This window comes from Meriones unguiculatus, chromosome 20 (genome assembly GCF_030254825.1).
Source record: "Meriones unguiculatus strain TT.TT164.6M chromosome 20, Bangor_MerUng_6.1, whole genome shotgun sequence".
In the NCBI taxonomy this organism is placed as follows: domain Eukaryota; kingdom Metazoa; phylum Chordata; class Mammalia; order Rodentia; family Muridae; genus Meriones; species Meriones unguiculatus.
In genome coordinates this window covers 8,063,392-8,082,579 of record NC_083367.1, presented here as the reverse complement: position 1 = coordinate 8,082,579, position 19,188 = coordinate 8,063,392, and the positions used below count along the sequence as shown (strand labels likewise).

The 19,188-nt window shown below is 36.8% G+C and overlaps 1 protein-coding gene across 7 annotated transcripts in view; it reads right to left on the bottom strand.

The window, feature by feature from the left end:
* The window catches only part of Epha7 (EPH receptor A7), a 161,701-nt gene that overhangs the window by 33,399 nt on the left and 109,114 nt on the right, over window positions 1-19,188 (bottom strand). For all 7 annotated transcript variants that reach the window (XM_021662501.2, XM_060373414.1, XM_021662499.2 and 4 more), the window contains one exon: window positions 314-438. In XM_021662501.2, the coding sequence (XP_021518176.1) occupies window positions 314-438 (125 nt within the window). The remainder of the gene's footprint in view (window positions 1-313; window positions 439-19,188) is intronic.

Sequence of the window (19,188 nt, the reverse complement as noted above, 5' to 3'; positions counted from 1 at the left end):
GAAAGGAACACTTTTCAAAATGTACTGGGTCGATTAGTTTCTGTGTATCCTATGTCTAATTATTATTATAAAAACACTGAAGAAATATACTACAAATACAAAGTTCTCACTTGTGTGACACACAGAGTTAACAAATAGAGGCCTTGATTATAATCATGAACCAGAGAGGGTGGAGGTGGTTTTTAAGTATGGTGGATCACAAGTACAAATTCTGAAGTAGCTTATATAGTCTGTAGTGACCAGCACTAGCACACAACAAAGTCGAATGGTGTCAGACCCAGCACTGTTTGGAATGCCGCTCTCTCACACTTACCTTCTCATAATACTTGATTTCATATTCCGTGATGACTCCGTTGGGATGTTCTGGCTCCTGCCAGGAGAGCTCCACACTCCGCTGCAGCACTCTCTCCTTCATTACTCCACTCACTTGCGAGGGAGCTGTTTGGACAAGATGTGTCAATAAACAATGAGAAAATTCACTGGGTGCCTCAAATCACATGTCACAACTGATCAGTCCCATGCTGTGCCAGTTTCATTAAGGTAAAAGAATGCACCTTTTCATAGCTCACAATTCAAAAGCTAATGAATATTCAAACAGGACCTTATTACTGTTCATAAACCTTAATAGAAATTTAAATTAAAGTGCAAACAGCAGAAGATAGTATTGTTCAAGTTAGTGCAAGATGAAAATGATGGGGCTGAGGATGACAATTACGCAAATGAATGCTAATTATGGCTAGAAAATATGATTTCAGATTAATCTCCAGTGATAAACTGTGTCCAAATATTTATTTTACATAAAACAGAAATACACTTTTCAAATGAAATAAAAATCTGAATACTGTAGAGAAAAAAGTTTATGAAGTCAATCTTTACTTAACGGGTTTATACTTTAAAATGCTTTTATGTTTCATTTGTGTGTGTGTCTGCATAAATGCTTCTGTCCCTGTGTATGGAGTCTCAAAAACCAACTAACTTCGGTGAAAAGTTTTACACTTCTTAGGTGAAGATGCTAGAAAATGTCCAAGCATCTCCATGCCAAGCTGAGCACGGCTTGCTATCAGCTTATGTAATGCACAGTATACCCTGGCATATGTAGTGAACATTTATTAACCCAGGTCCCCGAATGCATTGGTCAAGGCAGTTCAAAGCGAAAGTCTCGCTTTTTCTTTCTATGCTGATAATATTATGCGTAGTGTTCCTTCATTCTAATTAGTGGCATATCCTCTTTCTGGTAGCTAAGGCTTTGGAATTCAGTAAGCTAATTTGCTCTGTCCAATTTGCTCGGTGATGATTAACTAGTCGTCTATTCTGCCTAAGTGAGTAGCTGCACTGGCTTGGCCAAGTTTCAGTGGGGTCATTATGTTTCATGTATCATGCTCTATCTCCTTCTGTAAAATATTTTCAGGCTGTTAATTTAATTTTCCAATGTCCAAAATTGTTAATAATCCTGCTGACAGAAAAGCAATTATATGGCACCAAAGCCGTTTAAGCAAATTTCTGATGTTTATCCCTTTGGCTGTATTTTGTTTCTTCTACTTCTTAATACTTTCTTGCATCAGTGTCTGGAAAACACATTTTTCATATCGTTCTTGTGTTGCAGTTTTGAAGGAAGGGCAGGGAAGATTCATGACTGCCATTTCTGCCCACATTACTAATAAAGAACTAGGCAGATTAGGTGGAAGGATTTTTTTTTTTTCTTTTTTTCTTGAAGGAAATTCGGGTGGAGTTCTCAGTATACTGTGTTTACAGGCAAATGCAGATATGGAACATTTGTAATGAAGCAAATTTGCAACAAGAAACCCATCTTCAGCAACTTTTTTCGCCTCCCAGCAGCTGTGAAAACTTATCTCTAAACTCATGAAGAAAGACCATGCTTATCCCAACTCTCGGACCAAGATGTGCGAACAGTCTCCACAGCTTGGGAAGCACGAATCCCAACCAATGAGAAGGTGACATTATATTTAAGAGTTTCTGAGAGTCTCAATTACTCTGAAGGCTAGAAGGCAGCCCAAGTGGAAACCCTGCAAAGAGCAGCACAGAGCAAGCACAACAGGGCTGCTGATCTCTCACTAGGGCACATAATTTAGGTGTGTGGTGTGAAATCAAGTTGGAAAGAAATAGGTGACATGGTTTAACACATTTAAGATTTCAGGCTGCTTTGAAATAGCACTCATCACATACTGTAGTTTTCAATAACTCTTCAAGCTCTGCTCAGTTTCTGTCTCAACACATGAAAGAGACAGGAAGCCTTGAATTCTCAGAGTTATGGAGAATACGTAGGCTATAAATACACCTCACTTCGTTTCTGCTACATAAGAGCAAGTTCTAATGTAAAACAAGACTTGATTTTTGAAAGTTATACTAAAATTATACTCAATATTTGAAACTGTAAAAGAACTTTTACAGATATAATTATGGTAATTGAGGATTTAGGGGAAAGGGTGCCAAAAAAAACATTTGAAATCTGTAATATTTTGAAATTCATCCTATTGCTCTAATGGTGCACTATGCTACAACACATTTCTCCTCTTTTGCAAGATGAAGCCATGGCTATAAGGGACTCATTGTTGTTTTTGTGTGTGTGCACTCATTTGATTTTGAAACTGTTGCTGATAGTAAATCCAGTCATACAATCTTAGAAGGCAGAGACAAAAGTATCAATGACTGACATTTGAGAATAGTGAGCAGTGGGGCAGAATGCTCCTTCAAATACAAAGTTTTGTTTCAGAAAAAAAAATGCTAATATTTTCCCTGAGTTTAAATATTTTAAGTCAGAGAGGACAGGTATCTCCCAAGTAAACTGTCTATAGACACAGCTATCTCTAAACTTGTCAGATTCCAAGAAGCTCAGTTTAAAATGAAAGTTATATATATAAGATAGTGGCATAGGTGTGCTGACGCTAAATCACGATGGACTCTATGGTTACCTTGTCATATCTGATCTACTTTATGAATCACAGTGGAGCACCTTCACCAAGAATCAACTCACAACAATTTAAAACCCATGTTAATTATAACCCACGGTTCATTTCTGAAATGAAATCTAAAAGCTAAATTACATAACATTTTACAGCCAATTGCATGGTATGCCACTAATTTATAATGTCCACACTTATTAAAATGAAATCAATATATAATTCGATTGGAACTGATGTGAAACTAATAAGTAGTAAGCAATAATATGAACAGGGAAATATTTGCTAAAAGTATTAACATGGCAGGGGCAATTAACATATTTTTTAGTAGAGTTTCTTTCAAATGATTAATAGGTACTTTTCTCACTGGTATTTCTAGAAATATTCAAATATGACAATATCAACTATAGAAATAGATACAACTTTCTTGGTTTTTAAAAGTTCTTCCAAATCATGGAAGGATATAAAAACTCCCATGTAAAATCCATGTAGAATATTGTTAATTTTATTTAGAATATTCACTAAATATTGGTTAGAATATGATCTTAGGAAATTAAGACATGATTTCCACAGATGAAATTGGTAAATCTCAACAAAATGGTAACAAAGTCCATAAGAGTTATGAAATTAAAATAAGAGGCAGCAAAGTATATTTTTGGTTTTGATCTGGTAAAATCAATCTTTGGACTTATAATCTATCCTGGCTGAACTATTGATGTATAAAGCTAAAGCAATTTTACAGAGATTGAACTTCTACACATCCATATACAATTTTTTATCTTAATCTCTAATTAAATTTCAAAGTTACATTTAAATTATAGAACAAGGTTTTCATTTTTTCCCTTGTTAAAATGTTAAGCATATCTATTTGTGTGTGTGTGTGTGTGTGTGTGTATAGATATAGAAAATTTCCTGCATGAAGGAGAGAAAAGAACTATTTCAAAACACAGTGTAGGAGGTATGGTGACACCAGAAAGGACACTGCAGATAAAAGAGAAACCACAGACTTTAATATGGAAAGATGCTAAGTTAGAGTCGGAGATGTGTGTTGGGGGAAGACAGAGTGATCTGAGTCCAGAAGAAGAATCACTATACCATTAGTGGAGGGCCCTATGGGCCACAATAAGTTAAGGATGCAGGCTTTAGGATTTAAGTACTGACCCTGGCTGACAGCAGAAAAATGGGAATTTCAGTCCTTTAGGAAGCACCAAAGCATCTTGGAAAGACAACTCCTTAAGGGCATGCAGAAGCAATGCCAGAATATTTCAAGCCAGGTAATATAGTAGAAAACAGAACTCACAACATGGCTGCTGTACCATTTGATCAGAACTCCACTAATTTAATGCAACAATTATGGAAATGATCTGCCAACATATCAATGAGAATCAAATTTTCTTCTCTAGAATCACTAGGTAATTGTTAACTACTGTTTAGATGTGCAGCAAAGCCTCTCTGTAAAATGTGTGAGGGTTAGTGTGGTGAGTTGTGAAGACTCCTGTTGGCGGAGATCTCAAACACATAATTCCACCAATCTTTTTTGAAGGACTGTTAAAGCATCAGTTAGTAATTTGTAATTCCTGGTCATTTTTAATCTGTAAAAAAATTCTCTGGGTATAAACTTCTGAAGATAGGCAGATATAAATCAGGCAACTTCCTTTAGTGAGACTTCCTCCTCACATAGACCTGTTCACAGAGGACATAGGAAACAGCATCAAAGGACAGTGAGGAAAGGTTAGGAAGCGCTATGAGAGAAATTATCTAGCTTTTCAATCAGTATATAAGGGAATTCTTTTCCTGGTCTAGCTGCTGTCAACCAATATTTGTTTGACATTTTCTATATGTAGAAAGGATTTTTCTTTGACCCTTAGGGACATGGAAAATTCTTTGCTCATATAATACAAACATCCACATAATTCTTAGGGTTTTCATTTTGAATCTCTTTTCTGTATTATGACACTACAAGGCAGATGTAGTTATTCCTACGTAATTTTGAAGAAGTGAGGGCACACAGACATCATGAAACATCCTATTAGAGAGAGACAGTCTCCAGGGAAGCCTATGCATTCAAGTCTCATTTCTCACTTTGGCCCCTACATGACTAATAATTCCAGGTACTTCATCTCCTGAGAGTAGGCAGCGGAAACATAATTAAAGCCCCATGTGCATCTCTGTCCTGGGAGGTGGTGGAAAGTAGAGAGTTGGGCATCTCTGCAAGAAGTACGGTCACTGAGGACATGCTTTTGAAGGCTACACCTGGTCCTGATTTTTTTTCTTCCTGTTTGCTATGGGGTTAGAAACCTCTGCCACATACATACTCCAGCCACTACAATTCCGTGCCTTTCCACAGGCCCAGATTCAACAGGGATAATCACGATGGGATGGAATCCCGAAACCATGAGCCAAAATATCCTTCTTCCTTTTAAGTCATTTATAAAAGATTCTGCCCCAGTGAGGAGGAAGTTTAAAGGGAATGGGGAAACACTGACCGTATCTGCTATTTAAAAAACAAAACAAAACAACAACAAAAAAACGGTAGAACCTGTTGGCACCTGAAGAGGTTAGAACAAGTAGATTTTTTTACATATTTTTATTTGTTATTTATTTTTTAATTACAATTTATTCACTTTGTATACCAGTTGTAGCACTTTCCCTCATCCCCTCCATATCCTGCCCTCCCTCCCTCCTTCTTCTACCCCTGTGCTCCTCCCCCAGACCACTAATAGGGGAGGTCCTCTTTCCCTTCCATCTGACCCTAGCCTATCAGGTCTCATCAGGACTCTCTGCATCGTCCTCCTCTGTGGTCTGGTAAGGCTGTTTCGCCCTCTGGGGGAGATGATCAAAGAGCCAGACACTGAGTTCATGTCAGAGACAGCCTCTGTTCCCCTTACTAGGGAACCCACTTGGAGTCTGAGCTGCCATGGGCTACATCTCTGCAGGGGTTCTACGTTGTCTCCATGAATGGTCCTTGGCTGGAATATGTGTTTCAGAAAAGACCCTTGGGACCAGATTTCTTGGTTCTGTTGCTCTCCTTGTGGAGCTCCTGTCCTCTCCAGGTCTTTCATCTCCCCCTTCTTTCAAAAGATTCCCTGAACTTTGCCCAAAGTTTGGCTATGAGTCTCAGCATCTGCTTTGATACCATGCTGGGTAGAGTCTTAATTACCTCTTTTAAAATGGCAAGGGCACATACACACTATATAACCTTAAAAGTCAAAAGTAAACATGAAACACTCTCCTTGACATGCTTTGTATACTCTATTTTGGAAGTTGTTTTTTTATTAATGTAACCACTCTTGACAGTTTCTTTGATATCCTTCAGAAAATAGATAAAGTAACCCCAAATGAATGGATTTTTTAGTCCTAAGGAAATTATTTTTCTTTTTATTATTATTATTATTTACAATTTATTCACTTTGTATCCCAGGTGTCCAGGTGTAGCTCCTTCCTACATCTCCTCCCAGTTGCACTCTCCATCTCTTTTCCTTCCCTATCCTCCTCTCCTAGTCCACTGCTAGGCAGTCTTCTTCCTTTCCTCTCATCTTTCCTTAGCCTATCAGGTCCATCAAGAATGCCTGGATCTTTTCCAGTTCCTACCATTTGCCTGCAAATTTCATGATTTCCTTGTTGTTTTCTTTTATTGATGAGTAATATTCCATTGTGTAGATGTACAACAATTCCTATATCCATTCCTCAACTGAGGGGCATCTGGGTTGTTTCCAGCTTCTGGCTCTTACAAATAAAGCTGCTACCAATTTGTAGGCAAATGGTGGGAACTAAAAAAGATCATCCTGAGTGAGGTATTCCAGAAGCAGAAAGACACACAGGGTATACACTCACTCATAAAAGGATATTAGATATATAATATAGGATAAACATACAAAAATCTGTATACCTAAAGAAACTAATCAAGAAGGAGGGCTCTGGCTAAAATTCTCAATCCCTATTCTGAAAGACAAAGAGGATGGACATCAGAAGAGGGAGAAAACAGGGAACAGGAAAGGAGACTACCACAGAGGGCCTCTGAAAGGCTCGACCCTGCAGGATATAAGAGCAGATGCTGAGACTTACAGCCAAACTTTCAGCGGAGTACAGGAAATCTTATGAAAGAACGGGAGATAAACAGTCCTTGAGAAGACAGGAGCTCCACAAGGAGAGCAACAGAACCAAAATATCTGGGCACAGAGGTCTTTTCTGAGACTGATACGCCAACCAAGGACCATTCATGGAGATAACCTAGAACCCCTACACAGATGTAGACCATGGCAGTTCAGTGTCCAAGTGGCTTCCATAGTAATGGGCACAGGAACTGTCTCTGACATTAACTGATTGGCCTGCTCTTTGATCACCTCCCCCTGAGGGAGGAGCAGCATTACCAGGCCACAGAGGAAGACAATGTAGCCAGCTCTGATGAGACCTGATAGATTAGAAGACCTAACATTAGAAGAAAGGGGAGGAGGACCTTCCCCATCAGTGGACTTGGAGAGGGAGATAGGTGGAGAAGGGGGAGGGAGGGTGGGATTGGGAGAGGTGGAGGGAGGGAGCTACAGGGGTGATACAAAGTGAATAAACTGTAATTAATAATAATAATAACAACAATAAAGAATGTCTGGATCCTTTTTCTCTGTGGGCTGGCTAGTCACTCTACCTTGGAGAAGTGATTAAGGAGCAGGCAACTAAGTTCATGTCAGAAACTGTCTTTTCTCCCCTTACCCACATGGAACCTACATGGAGACTGAGCTCTCTATGAGCTACATCTGAGCAGAGCGTCTAGGTCCTCTCTATGCCTGGTCTTTTGTTGATGCATTAGTCTCTGCATTTCCCTCTCGACCCAGCTTTTTTGGCTTTATTGGTCTCCTTATGTGGCTTTTGTCCCCTCCAGGTCCTTCTGTATCGCCCCTCATTCCATAAGATTACCTGTGCTCTGTCAAAAGTTTAGTTGTGAGTCTCTGCATTTGCTTCGATTTTCTGCTGGACAGCGTCTTTTAGAGGACAGCTGTGGTAGGTTCCCATTCTGTTCCCTGTCTTCTACGGCTTCCAGTGTTCATCCTGTTTGTCCTTCTGAATGAACTAAAAAAGCTCATCCTGAGTGAGGTAACCCAGAAGCAGAAAGACATGTGTGGTATTTACTCACTTATAAGTGGATATTAGCCATATAATATAGGATAAACATACTAAAATCTACAGAGCTAAAGAAGTTGAATGACTATTTTTGAATCTTGATGTTTCTTCCTGGAGATCTTCAGGGGGTGAATCATTTAACACACGCAGTCTTGCAGTATTTTTTATCAGTTGCTGTGTTCCATACAGAGATGCCATGTTTATTAGACCATGTTCTTACTAATAAGCATGGGCATTTCCTACCACTTTCTGCAATAGATTAAGATGGATAAAGCTGCCTTAGCACCAGTTAGCTAACATAAATTTCTAAGGAGAATGAAATATTTTAGAGTAGTCTGCTGTTTACAGGTGGAAAGTGGTGACCTAGAGACAAGATGGGACAAGGGTCAAGATTCACTTAGAATTACTGGTATGAAAGAAAACAGAGTAAAGTCATTGTTATTCAAAGAATTCTAGAGCATATGCCCTCTAAGACACAGATTGACTGGTTGTGTCAGATACACACCAACCATGCCATAAGTCCCCTTTTATGTGTTGCTTAACTGGTATTCTTTCTTAGCAAGGTTTCTTGTTGAAAGAAGCATTTATTTTCCTATACAGCTTCCTTGAATGCTTTCTTCTGAGAAAAGCTACTTATCTGTTCTATACTGACATTTTGAGTAGGAGCATCTTTTCAAAGAACTACAGTATTGGTCAAGTACCCTTCACTGTTACAGTAAAATGCCCAGAAAGCAGATCGCCATAACATTTCTATTGATTTTCTGATGAGGGCTATGTTCATTCAGAACTTCAGCATATAATTTTTCCACTAGTGATTATAGCGTAAATAAAGAATTCTACAGATGACAGAGATGATGGATAATGAAGTCTAGAAAACAGGGCTCTTTTGTGTGTGTGTGTATGTATGTGTGTGTGTGTGTGTGAGTGAGAGACAGGGTCTCATGTATCCCAGTTCAGTCTTACATGTCCTATGTATCTGAGAATGACCTTTAATTCCCCATTCTCCAGTATCTACTTCCTGAATCCTGAGGTCACAAGTATGCAAAGGCATATCCAGTTTATATATAAACTGGGGCTTGAGCCCAGGGCTTCACACTTGCTAAACAAATACTCCATCAACTAAGCTATATCCAAGCACCCATTAAGAAAATCTTTACTCAGAAAAAAGTAAAAATAGGAATGTAGTAATACACAGTTTGAAAGTAAAACTAAATAACAGATACAATGTAAGCCAGGTGCCAGCAAAACTTTTGGGACAGTGAAGAGGCAAACAACAAAATATTTTACTTTTAGCCTTATGAATTGTAACTTTATGTTTGAGCGGTACAATCTGCAGCCAGATTACTTATGTGGGGTGGTGGCATCATATATGTAATGTCCAGAGATATTTGTATATACAAGACAACTTGTAGGTAGATAATATGAATCCAGGTTAAAGACCATGATTTTTCTGGTCAACAGGTTCAAGTAACAACCAGTCAAAAACAACATTTCCCCCTACTTCAGCTATGATATTATTTTAGTTGCTAGGCACACTATGTATGTTTATACTTTAGCTCCTCAGTTTTTCTGATGTTTCTTGAATGTTGGTGTAGAGTGCAGAAGGGTGAGCTTAAGGGACAACCTACTAGCTTTGCAATGGACTTCACTGCATTTTTGCTGTGTAAACTTGAACAATAAAATGAACCACATTGGGCCTCACATTCTGAGATGAGGCAGAACAAAGCAAGGGACTCAGGAGAGAAAGCCTCACCATTTTTATGTCAATTAAAAAGACGAGTTGAAAAGTTATCATTTCAACTGCTCCATCTGTTTTTAAAAATATAAACTTACTAAGTTTATACTGTTCAATAGTAAGTCCTGAGTACCACACCAGATTTAAGACTCCTCTGAAGTACAAATGAGGAGATTAAGACAGCTTCCTATAGTGGCTGCTTATACCCAGGAGTGACTTTTGTGCACCTGGACAATACAGCTCACAATAAATAGGTAGGGAAAGGTACCAATTTCCAATAGGTTTTGTTTCAAAAATTCATTCATAATTAATCTTTTTGTCTTGGATGTCTCTTCCCTAAAAGAAACAATAACTCAAACAACTGATTGCTTGACTAGCTCACATACTCTTTGATAAATACTGTTAAAATATTGTGCACACCCAAAACATGTTGAAAATGAATTTATCTTAATACCAGTAGTAGTTATGACAAACAAACAAACAAACAGGAAGAAACAATGAATAAAAACCAATGATGCTAGAGTATACAGATGCACCAAAATAGGAATTAGGATTTCACTGGCTGCCCCTAAGTGTACCCTCCTCATTGGTTTCCCCTCTCTGGTTCCTTCTCTCATGCTCCTCCTCAGTAGGTCCTCCTTTCTAGCTCCTCCTCGCTATGCTCTCCACATTAGATCCTCCCAATAGTCTGGTATCTCCATCAAGAAACCTGTGCAGATCAATTTCTGCCTGTGACCTGGCCTGCTCCATTCTCTCTGTTGTATACAATGACTATTATTAAAAACTAGTTTTAGCCACAAAGAAATAACCACCATCTTAATAGCTAACTATGAGTTTGGAGAGATATCTCTGTTAAGAAAAATTGCTTGAGGACCCTCAAAATTGCTTCAAACCCCAAAAGCTTGATCAGAAAGCCAGGTGTGTTCAAACATGTCTGTAAACTTTTGATTGTCAGGGTGAGAGACAGAGCCTTACTGGGACTTGCTGAACACCAGCCTAGTTCTGGGTTCAGTGAAAGACCCCCTGTCAAAGTCACAAAGTAGAGTGTGATAGAGCAGCACACTGGGCATCTTCCTCTGGCCTCTGCATACATGTGTATCACTGTACATGCCATACAAGCAAGGCACACACTCTCACCCACAAAAGAAATGGGAGTGGTGGAAGTAGAGGAGATAAATACAAAAAAAGATGGCATCTTCATTTCTACTTTTATGAGATAACCAGGAGATGGCCCATTGGCCTACTGGATATGTCCTTTGACCCTCTTGTCTATGATGCCACTGTATTAACACAAGACAGTGATGAATTATAACACAGAAATGTGGTGATAATCCTGGGATTCATGGGAAAAAAAGATTGAGTTTATGATTGTCCAAAATAAAGCAAGTTGTATTTGAGTGTACTTTAATTGGCCTATGAATTGGAATATATTTATTACCTGGATATCCCTGTCTCTATATCTTCCTCTGTCTTTCTATCTACCTCTCAAGTGCCTTTTTCTGTTGTGGATATAAACATGTTTTTGTTTTGGTCCCAGGTGTGGGATGTGGGACTGATTCAGATGTTTTACAGCAGCAAACTATTTGCCTCATGCAGGCTCTGAGAGGAGCTCTTTGCCAGCTGCAGATATTTTGAGTCTAAGGACTCTGCAGAGAGAATAAATGCCAGAGCCCAGAGAGTATGGAGCTCCGAGACAGAGCAAGGCTGTTCTTGCTTCCCCCTGACTGCTCCTGGTTGCTGTTGTGAGACAAGAAGTTGGTGATCTCCTGAAACAAGGATTGGACTGGCTCCAAGGAACCCAAGGGCCCTAACCAGTAGGAAACAGCTAGGAGAACTGTGCCCCTACTAACCCATTCCCTCTCCTACCTGGTGTTGGGGTGTTGGAAGGGATTGGGGTGGAGTAGGGAGAAAAATATAAAAGAAATGTAAATTAAAACATTTTTAAAAGTATGCCTACCAAAAAAAAGAACAAAAAACAAAAACAAAAAAAATAAAATTCATAAGAAATTTTAAAAAAGTAAGCCAACATTTTCTAATGTAGAATTTGTTTGGCTGTAAGAACACCAAAAGAAACTGTATTTTCAGATTTTGTTTCTTTCTTTTTTTTCATAAAGATGTATTCTGCTGGCGGTTGATATGTTTGATGAACAAAAGAATATTAGAACAATATCATTCTAATTACTTGCTTCTTGCAGTTGTAATATGGCTGCCAGGAGACACCATCACACACACGCCGCTTGCACAAAGAATGGTGAGGCAGTGTGGAGTGCTTCAGAGTTAAGACAGAAAAGCAAATGTTTCCAGCAAACTTTGGAAATTTGTTTATTGCTCACTTTTTCATTTCCAGGCTGTGCAATATATTTTTAACATCAGGCTGAGTATGCTACACCCCAAAGTCAGGAGGGGTGTTAAAAAAAGGCAGAAAGGAAGCTAGCATTGTCTCCCACCACTAGGGAAGACAGAGGTGGTGATGCATTTTCTTAGACAACCTCCTCCAGAATCCTCAGTGTCACATCATGGCTGCATAGACCCAACATAGCTGTCTAAGACTGTTGAGACACATAAGAACCATGGGTCATGAATGTTACACAAAGTTTTATAAATCAGGACTTGGGAGCAGTTTTACAATTTTAAACCACAGTAGGTTTTCCTGTAGATAGGAACAATTCTTTCCTTGTTTTCTCCTTTTAGTGTTAATTTTAGGTTAAACATCCTTTTTTAGAGATCCTTTTCCTTAAACTGGCAGACTACTCACAAACTATGCCCAAGATTTGCCAATATCTGTTTCCTGGAATGTGAAAGCTGTATGCAGTCATTACATGCTCACAGCTAAGGCCTCTCTCACTGCTGCAACAGTTGCCTTGGACCCTCATGATGAACAATTTCCTAGATTTTAATATTCATGGTTTAGCAGAAACTAATATGAGCATTCAGGTAATTCATATTATATATCTGATCTTTATGTCCTTATTAGCAGAAAAATAAAAACAGAAACTTGCAATGGCACATTATAAGTATAGCCATGAAACATCCCAATAATGGCTGTTGCAAATACCACTCTGCAGATGTTCATTTCATCTGTCCAGTTCACTGACCAGCATGCTCAATTTCTCTTTCAAGTGAGTATATATTCATTCTGTCCAGACATAAATATTTTCCAGTGGTATCACTCTGTGAGAAATTCTGTAATACTTATGAAAACATCCTTCATTTCTGTTTTAATATGTCACAGATGGCAAACAAAGGAATACTGAAACATACTTTATTTAGAAACTGTTCATATCAATGAAAAATGAAAGTCATTTTCTGTGGTTGGTACTTATTAAGAATTTATTTGGAATAGCAAATTTTTATACTCTATTTTAAAGTAAGGGGTTCTGAAATTAAGAGACTTCTAGCTCATATATATATATATATATATATATATACACACACACACATATATATATATAAATTCAAAATCAAAAGATAGTTAAACCTTAAGCACATAATCACATAGCTAAAAGTACTTCTTAACATAAGTTGAAAAATATAATTCCACCACTACAAAACACATAAGGACTACTTGCTTTGGTGAGAGGCTACCGTCTTTAAGAAATAATCACCCTGACTATGGATGGCACTGTACTGATTAACTCAAAATGATAAAAGAATTAGGACTTTTTTTTAAACAAAAATGAGTTGTTGAATATATGGAATTCATATAGTCATACAATGTGAAGATTTATCAAATGTCATATAATATCCCATAAAGATTTGTATATAATGCATCATATATTTTGAAAACGACTAGGAATTATTGTTACTCTGCACGACATTGGCTAGCTTGGAGAACTGTATGATACATTATTCCTCACATAAAAACAAAACAGAGCACCCAGCCACCAAAAACACACACACACACGTGGCTACACACATATGAGCAAAGTATAAGATGAATAAAGAGTTGAACTGCATAACATCCCAGAGCGAACAGATTGCACTTTCAAGTCTGTCTTGACTGAAGCTGTTTCCTGCCTCCTTCACAGGACTTGAAGTCATGACCAAACTGTTCAGGCATTGCACTCTCAATTATTAATTATGATATCATACCCCAACTGCTAAGCTGCCATTAACTGCTTGTTTTAATATATAATATTGAAATAATACTTATGACAATAGTGATTCTGAAAATTAAGCAATGTTTAGCAATAACCTCAATAATTAAGAAAGGAAGAAAATAATGTGCAAAATTAACTTCTAATATACAACAAAATTTAATGCATTTCCATTACTTCATCCTGTTGCAAGCTAAAAGTTTATAATGATACTGATTTCAGTTTTTTCTGTTAGTAGTGAACATGATTAAAATTTTTTATATTTATTTGTATGTGTCAGGCATGCATATGTGGGCACACTCATTATATGACATATGTGTGGAGGTCAGAAGATACTCAAAGAATCAGTTTTCTTCTTCCACTATGTGGGTTTCTGGGACCTCAGAATGACAGAATTGGTTGCATGTACCTTTACCTGCTGAATCAACTCACTTAGAACATGATTTTTTAGAAGCTATCCAAACTTACAAATTACTCATAAAAACAAATTCTTATGTAAGAATAATATTTACTATAAAATGTATAATTGTGATTGCTGAATGCTTATTATAGTCTAATATTCTTGATTATAGTGAATTTTCTTTTCAAAGACTTATTTGTTATGCTAAGTGATAAAAATGTGACTCAAACCATTTTTATGATTTCTACACTAACTTTTCTAAAGCACCCCCCATGCTTTTGTTACTTGGATGCTTTAAAGTGCTTTGATTCAGCTCTCAGGAATTACAGGAAGAAACAAGCATGGTTGGCACACTTGGGAGGTGGAGTGAGGAAGAAAAGAATTTTGAGACAAGCTGACCTTGGCTGCTGACCTTGGCATCATGCTGTTAATACATATTGCTTTATCACTCCCCCCAAAAGTCCGGGATGTCATTATAGCATCTACACATCAGCTATTTCACAACGACCCCACGGAGAAGTGGCTTAATTTCTTAGCCAAAATCTTATCACATTTATATCATAAATATAAACATGCTTCATTCCTGCAAACATTAGCTAGATCAACAAATAGTTCACTGAGCCACTAGTGATAGAGGAAAAAGCCCTGATGAGGGTGTTCAAAATGAATAATCCTCCTTCCAATGTTCGATTTGTAAAGCTTTGCTCTAATTTTTGATGAGATACAAATTTTATGTTCATGCTGATTGTGGAAAGCAAAGATAGTAAGGAAGGTGTTATGCTTTCAAGTTCATACCTATGAATTATAAAAATGGCAGTGATTGAGATGAAATATTCATAGTAATTAAAAAATTGTTTTCATAATAAATTAAATATTTTAAAATAAAAAGGCATACATAAAGAATAGAATTGTTGATAAGTTGTGTATAATGTAGACAAGAATGCAAAATCATCTTGTGTAGCTAATGATTTGAAACCATAATTCAGTTAGTTAATTTAGTTTGCAAAGTACTCCATCTGTTATCATTTAAGTTTATGTACTTATATTTTTATTTTAAACCATCACAATTCTGGTGATAATTTAAAATGATTTTTTTTCAAATCACAAGGTATTTTAACATCACGATTATTAATGCATTCTAAAATTATTTCAGTTGTTTAAAATTGAGCACTTGAAGTTTAAGATAAACATTAGAAGAAAATGTGAAGCTAAGCCATTTAGGCAAATGAAACCTGAGGGATTTTCTGTCATGTTTCTGTGGTTTGTGCTTGCTCCCAAGATCATCTTTATAAAACACTGCTTCTTTGACATTTGAAAGAAAATATCATCGTTTTTATGTCTTTTAAAAACCAATCTGTCAACACTGGTATCCAACAACTTTGCGCTGATGCTGAACTGTGTAACAAGTGACAATATCAACTCCCTAGACAGGGCAAATGCTTGCTGCATGAATGTGTTCTGACAGGTCAGACACCAACCCGGTACTTAGAAATGTGCAGCAGCGCTGGGCTTCAACACAGTAAGGGCACTCTCATTTCCTCAGAAGTACTATTTCTATCCTCTGAAAACTGCTATGTGTTAATTGTCATTACTGCATCTTGTCTTCATTATGATTCAGCCCCGGACTGTGTTTCTGAGCAGGAAAATGCATGCCACCTGCTTGTGGATGCATACTCTGGTCTCTGGGTACCGCTGTTTGTAAATGACTCCCGCGGGCAGCAAGACATCGTTTTCCCAGGTGGGCCACTCATTTACTTTCTGTTTTCTTTCTCCCACTATTCATCTATGTTGACAAGTGTCAATTATGGACAGCAGATTTATGGGACGGGAAAGATAAAGCCCAATTTACAAATCATTTTCCGTGCAAGCCGACAGGTGCAATGACAGAGCTGACTTGCCGTAATTGAATTTCTTGCTGCTATCTGCTCAGTCACAAGACGATGTCAGCTTCAAGGATGTCAGCTGAGGAGAGTCTTAATACTCTAAGATTTTTAAAGCAGAGATGGAAATATATATGGGATTTTAACAATGGACTCAGAGTCACGTATATTATGGGGAGATATATCTGGGAAAACTAAAGTACCTTAATTTGAGTCTACTCATAATTTTGGTTAAGTATAGATATTCTGAAATAATAAATATTAACTTAAATATAGGTTCTAACATTCTAAAACTGAAGGATATTTTTCTTTCATATATATTCTAAAATATATATATTTTAAAGATATATTAAAAAATTAATACATTTTTCTATGTATATCAGGCTGGTCTTGGACTCATGTAATACTCATAAGTATTACAAGTATTATCACTATATCTAGCTAACAATTTTTAATTTTTGATGAATAATTGGATATTTATTAAAGTACAAAGATTTTAACAGAGCATCATTACAATGGTATGAATTTGTAGTAGCAGAGTTTCATTTCAAATACATTATATAAAATATATTATATATCATACTTTGAGTCAATGTAGCAAACTATTATATATTATTATCAGTTTTCATTTTTAATTTGTATCTATTAATTTTTCATTTAATAGCCTCTTCAATCTACCTTTTAAATGTATATTTTATATAATAATTATAATTCATATAAGGAATTATAAAAAATAACATTTAGGAGTTACAGAATATGGAATAAACAGAATATTAATCTTTACATCACTTTACTTGGACACAACTTATTGAACTCATCTGGAACATGAGTACTCATCTCAGGCTAGATGAGACTGTTACTGGTCATCTTTTAAAAGGTTTTTATTTAAAAGGTTATGATCTCACTTTTATTCTGTGGAATCAAAAACAAATTTCTAAATCCTACAGTGTTGATTACACTTTGAAACCGAGAAGAAGAAAAAGAAGAGAAAGGGGAAAACATTAAGATGAAGAGATGGCTGAAAGAGGAACGGAGGGAGGAGGACAGACAATGAGGATGGTGAGTAGATAAAAGTCACAGAAGAAATAGCTGGCTAACAGGTTACTCAGCTACCACATCTTCTTTTGAAACAGTCTCCTCAGTGGTGTTTATCTAAAGCTAACCTTTGTTTAGTTGAGGAGTAATATTGTTCATTCTTACTCAAACTGCAGATACTTCCTTTCTAAAACAGTAGAGAATCACATACAAAATATTAATACTGCAACATGATGGCTCAAATATATTTGACAGCAATGTATGCTGAAGTAGAAACTTCAGTGGCTTACAAAGCAATTAGCTCAACCTTTTGTAGTGTGCCTTGGTGCAGGCCTGGGGATGCAGTATATATGAGCTTCAATTACCGAGTTCCTGTTTTTAGTAAATAGCTGCCCTGTAGGTTGCTAAGTGCTATGGCTGACAGGCAGTATATGAAAAAAGCTTTTATTTTAATAACCAGTGGCAACTTGCACTTATAGAAATCCTTTCATTTCTCGAAATACTTCTTTCATTTAAAACCACTGAAGAGAATTGCAGTCACCTCTGGGAGAGTAGACCTAAACCAGTTATTAACCAAAGACCAAATGGGACATCAAAGAACAGTAGTTTCTAATCCCAGAGTCAGGGAGCAGAATACATCCATGACATGAAGCTTGGGGTCTTATGTCTCAGTTCCGGAGGCAGAAACCAGAATGTATTCATGAATGAGGCTCAGGGTTTGTATACCTAATCTTGAACAAAGAGAAGTTATATTTCAAAATGTTTTAAGATCACTACACAATAACCTGGAAATAAGCTAACTCATTTATCTCAGTGGAAAAAGCAAATGTGCCTAGTGTATGCAGAAGCTGTGTTGTGATGACAGCTTTTAAAGCCGTACTTTCAGTGAGCTTAGAAATCATTTTCACTCGTCTCTTAGGGGTGAAAATGGTACAAGTGCCACTGTTCAGATTAATCAATTAGGAAAATATTTTCAGACATTATCAGTGTGTAGCTTAGGGAAGTTGGGAAATAGTGATCCATAAAAACATAGTTTGGAATACATTTTTAGTTTTAGAATAGATTTTGTGTTTTAAATTTATAAAACATATTATGGATATAAAAATATAATCATTACTAATTATGATGTAAGTTGATATATTCAATTCTCACAGTTTCCCCTCTTTTTAAGGCAAAGAAAAATAAAATTTATTTATCTATGAGAAGCTACCAATACACTACAGTTTTGTTTTTTTATACATTTGTATATAACTTTGCATATATTGTATATATAATATTTTTCGTCCCTATAATAAATCAGCGATATAGTAGAGAAATACTTGCAAGGGTATTTAAAAGTACACCAAAATGTAGTTGGTTTATGTCATACAGAAGTGGGCTGGAATGCAGTTTTAAATGTGTGTGTCATATGCCTTAGTATATTATATGGACCTCATCTTCTTGATTTAGGAAATACTACAGATTCACCAGGAATTGAATTTCAATGATTATAGTACTTTGCATGATTAGTACTCATGGCTGGGTTCTTCCCAAGTATTATTTAGGTCACATAAAAACTTAAAAGTCTGTTGACCCTTTATCCAGTATTTTACTTCAGTTGAGGACTGGCAAGGCAAATTAAGAAAAATAGATGAGGACACACAGTCTTTAAGAAATAAAATAACTGTGAAGATTATGTCTCCTAGAGACAGCAGGTCGGTTATACCCAAGATACCACAACAAAATGGCTGCCTAAACAAGACCCAAAACAATAGCACTAATAGATATACTAACATTGGAAGGGGCAAATCTCCATGGAGTTTTACCCTTAGACAAAGAACTACAGGAAAGTAAGGGCTATCATGAGAGGGAGAATTAGACTTCCACAGGGATTAGTCTCTTAATTGGTTCTATAGTACAAGTGGTCAGCCCTGAAATCACATGACTACATGCAACACTAAATGCACTCAAGTGGGTTTACTTATATATTTATGTATTTATATCTTCAGCTATATCTATATCTATATCT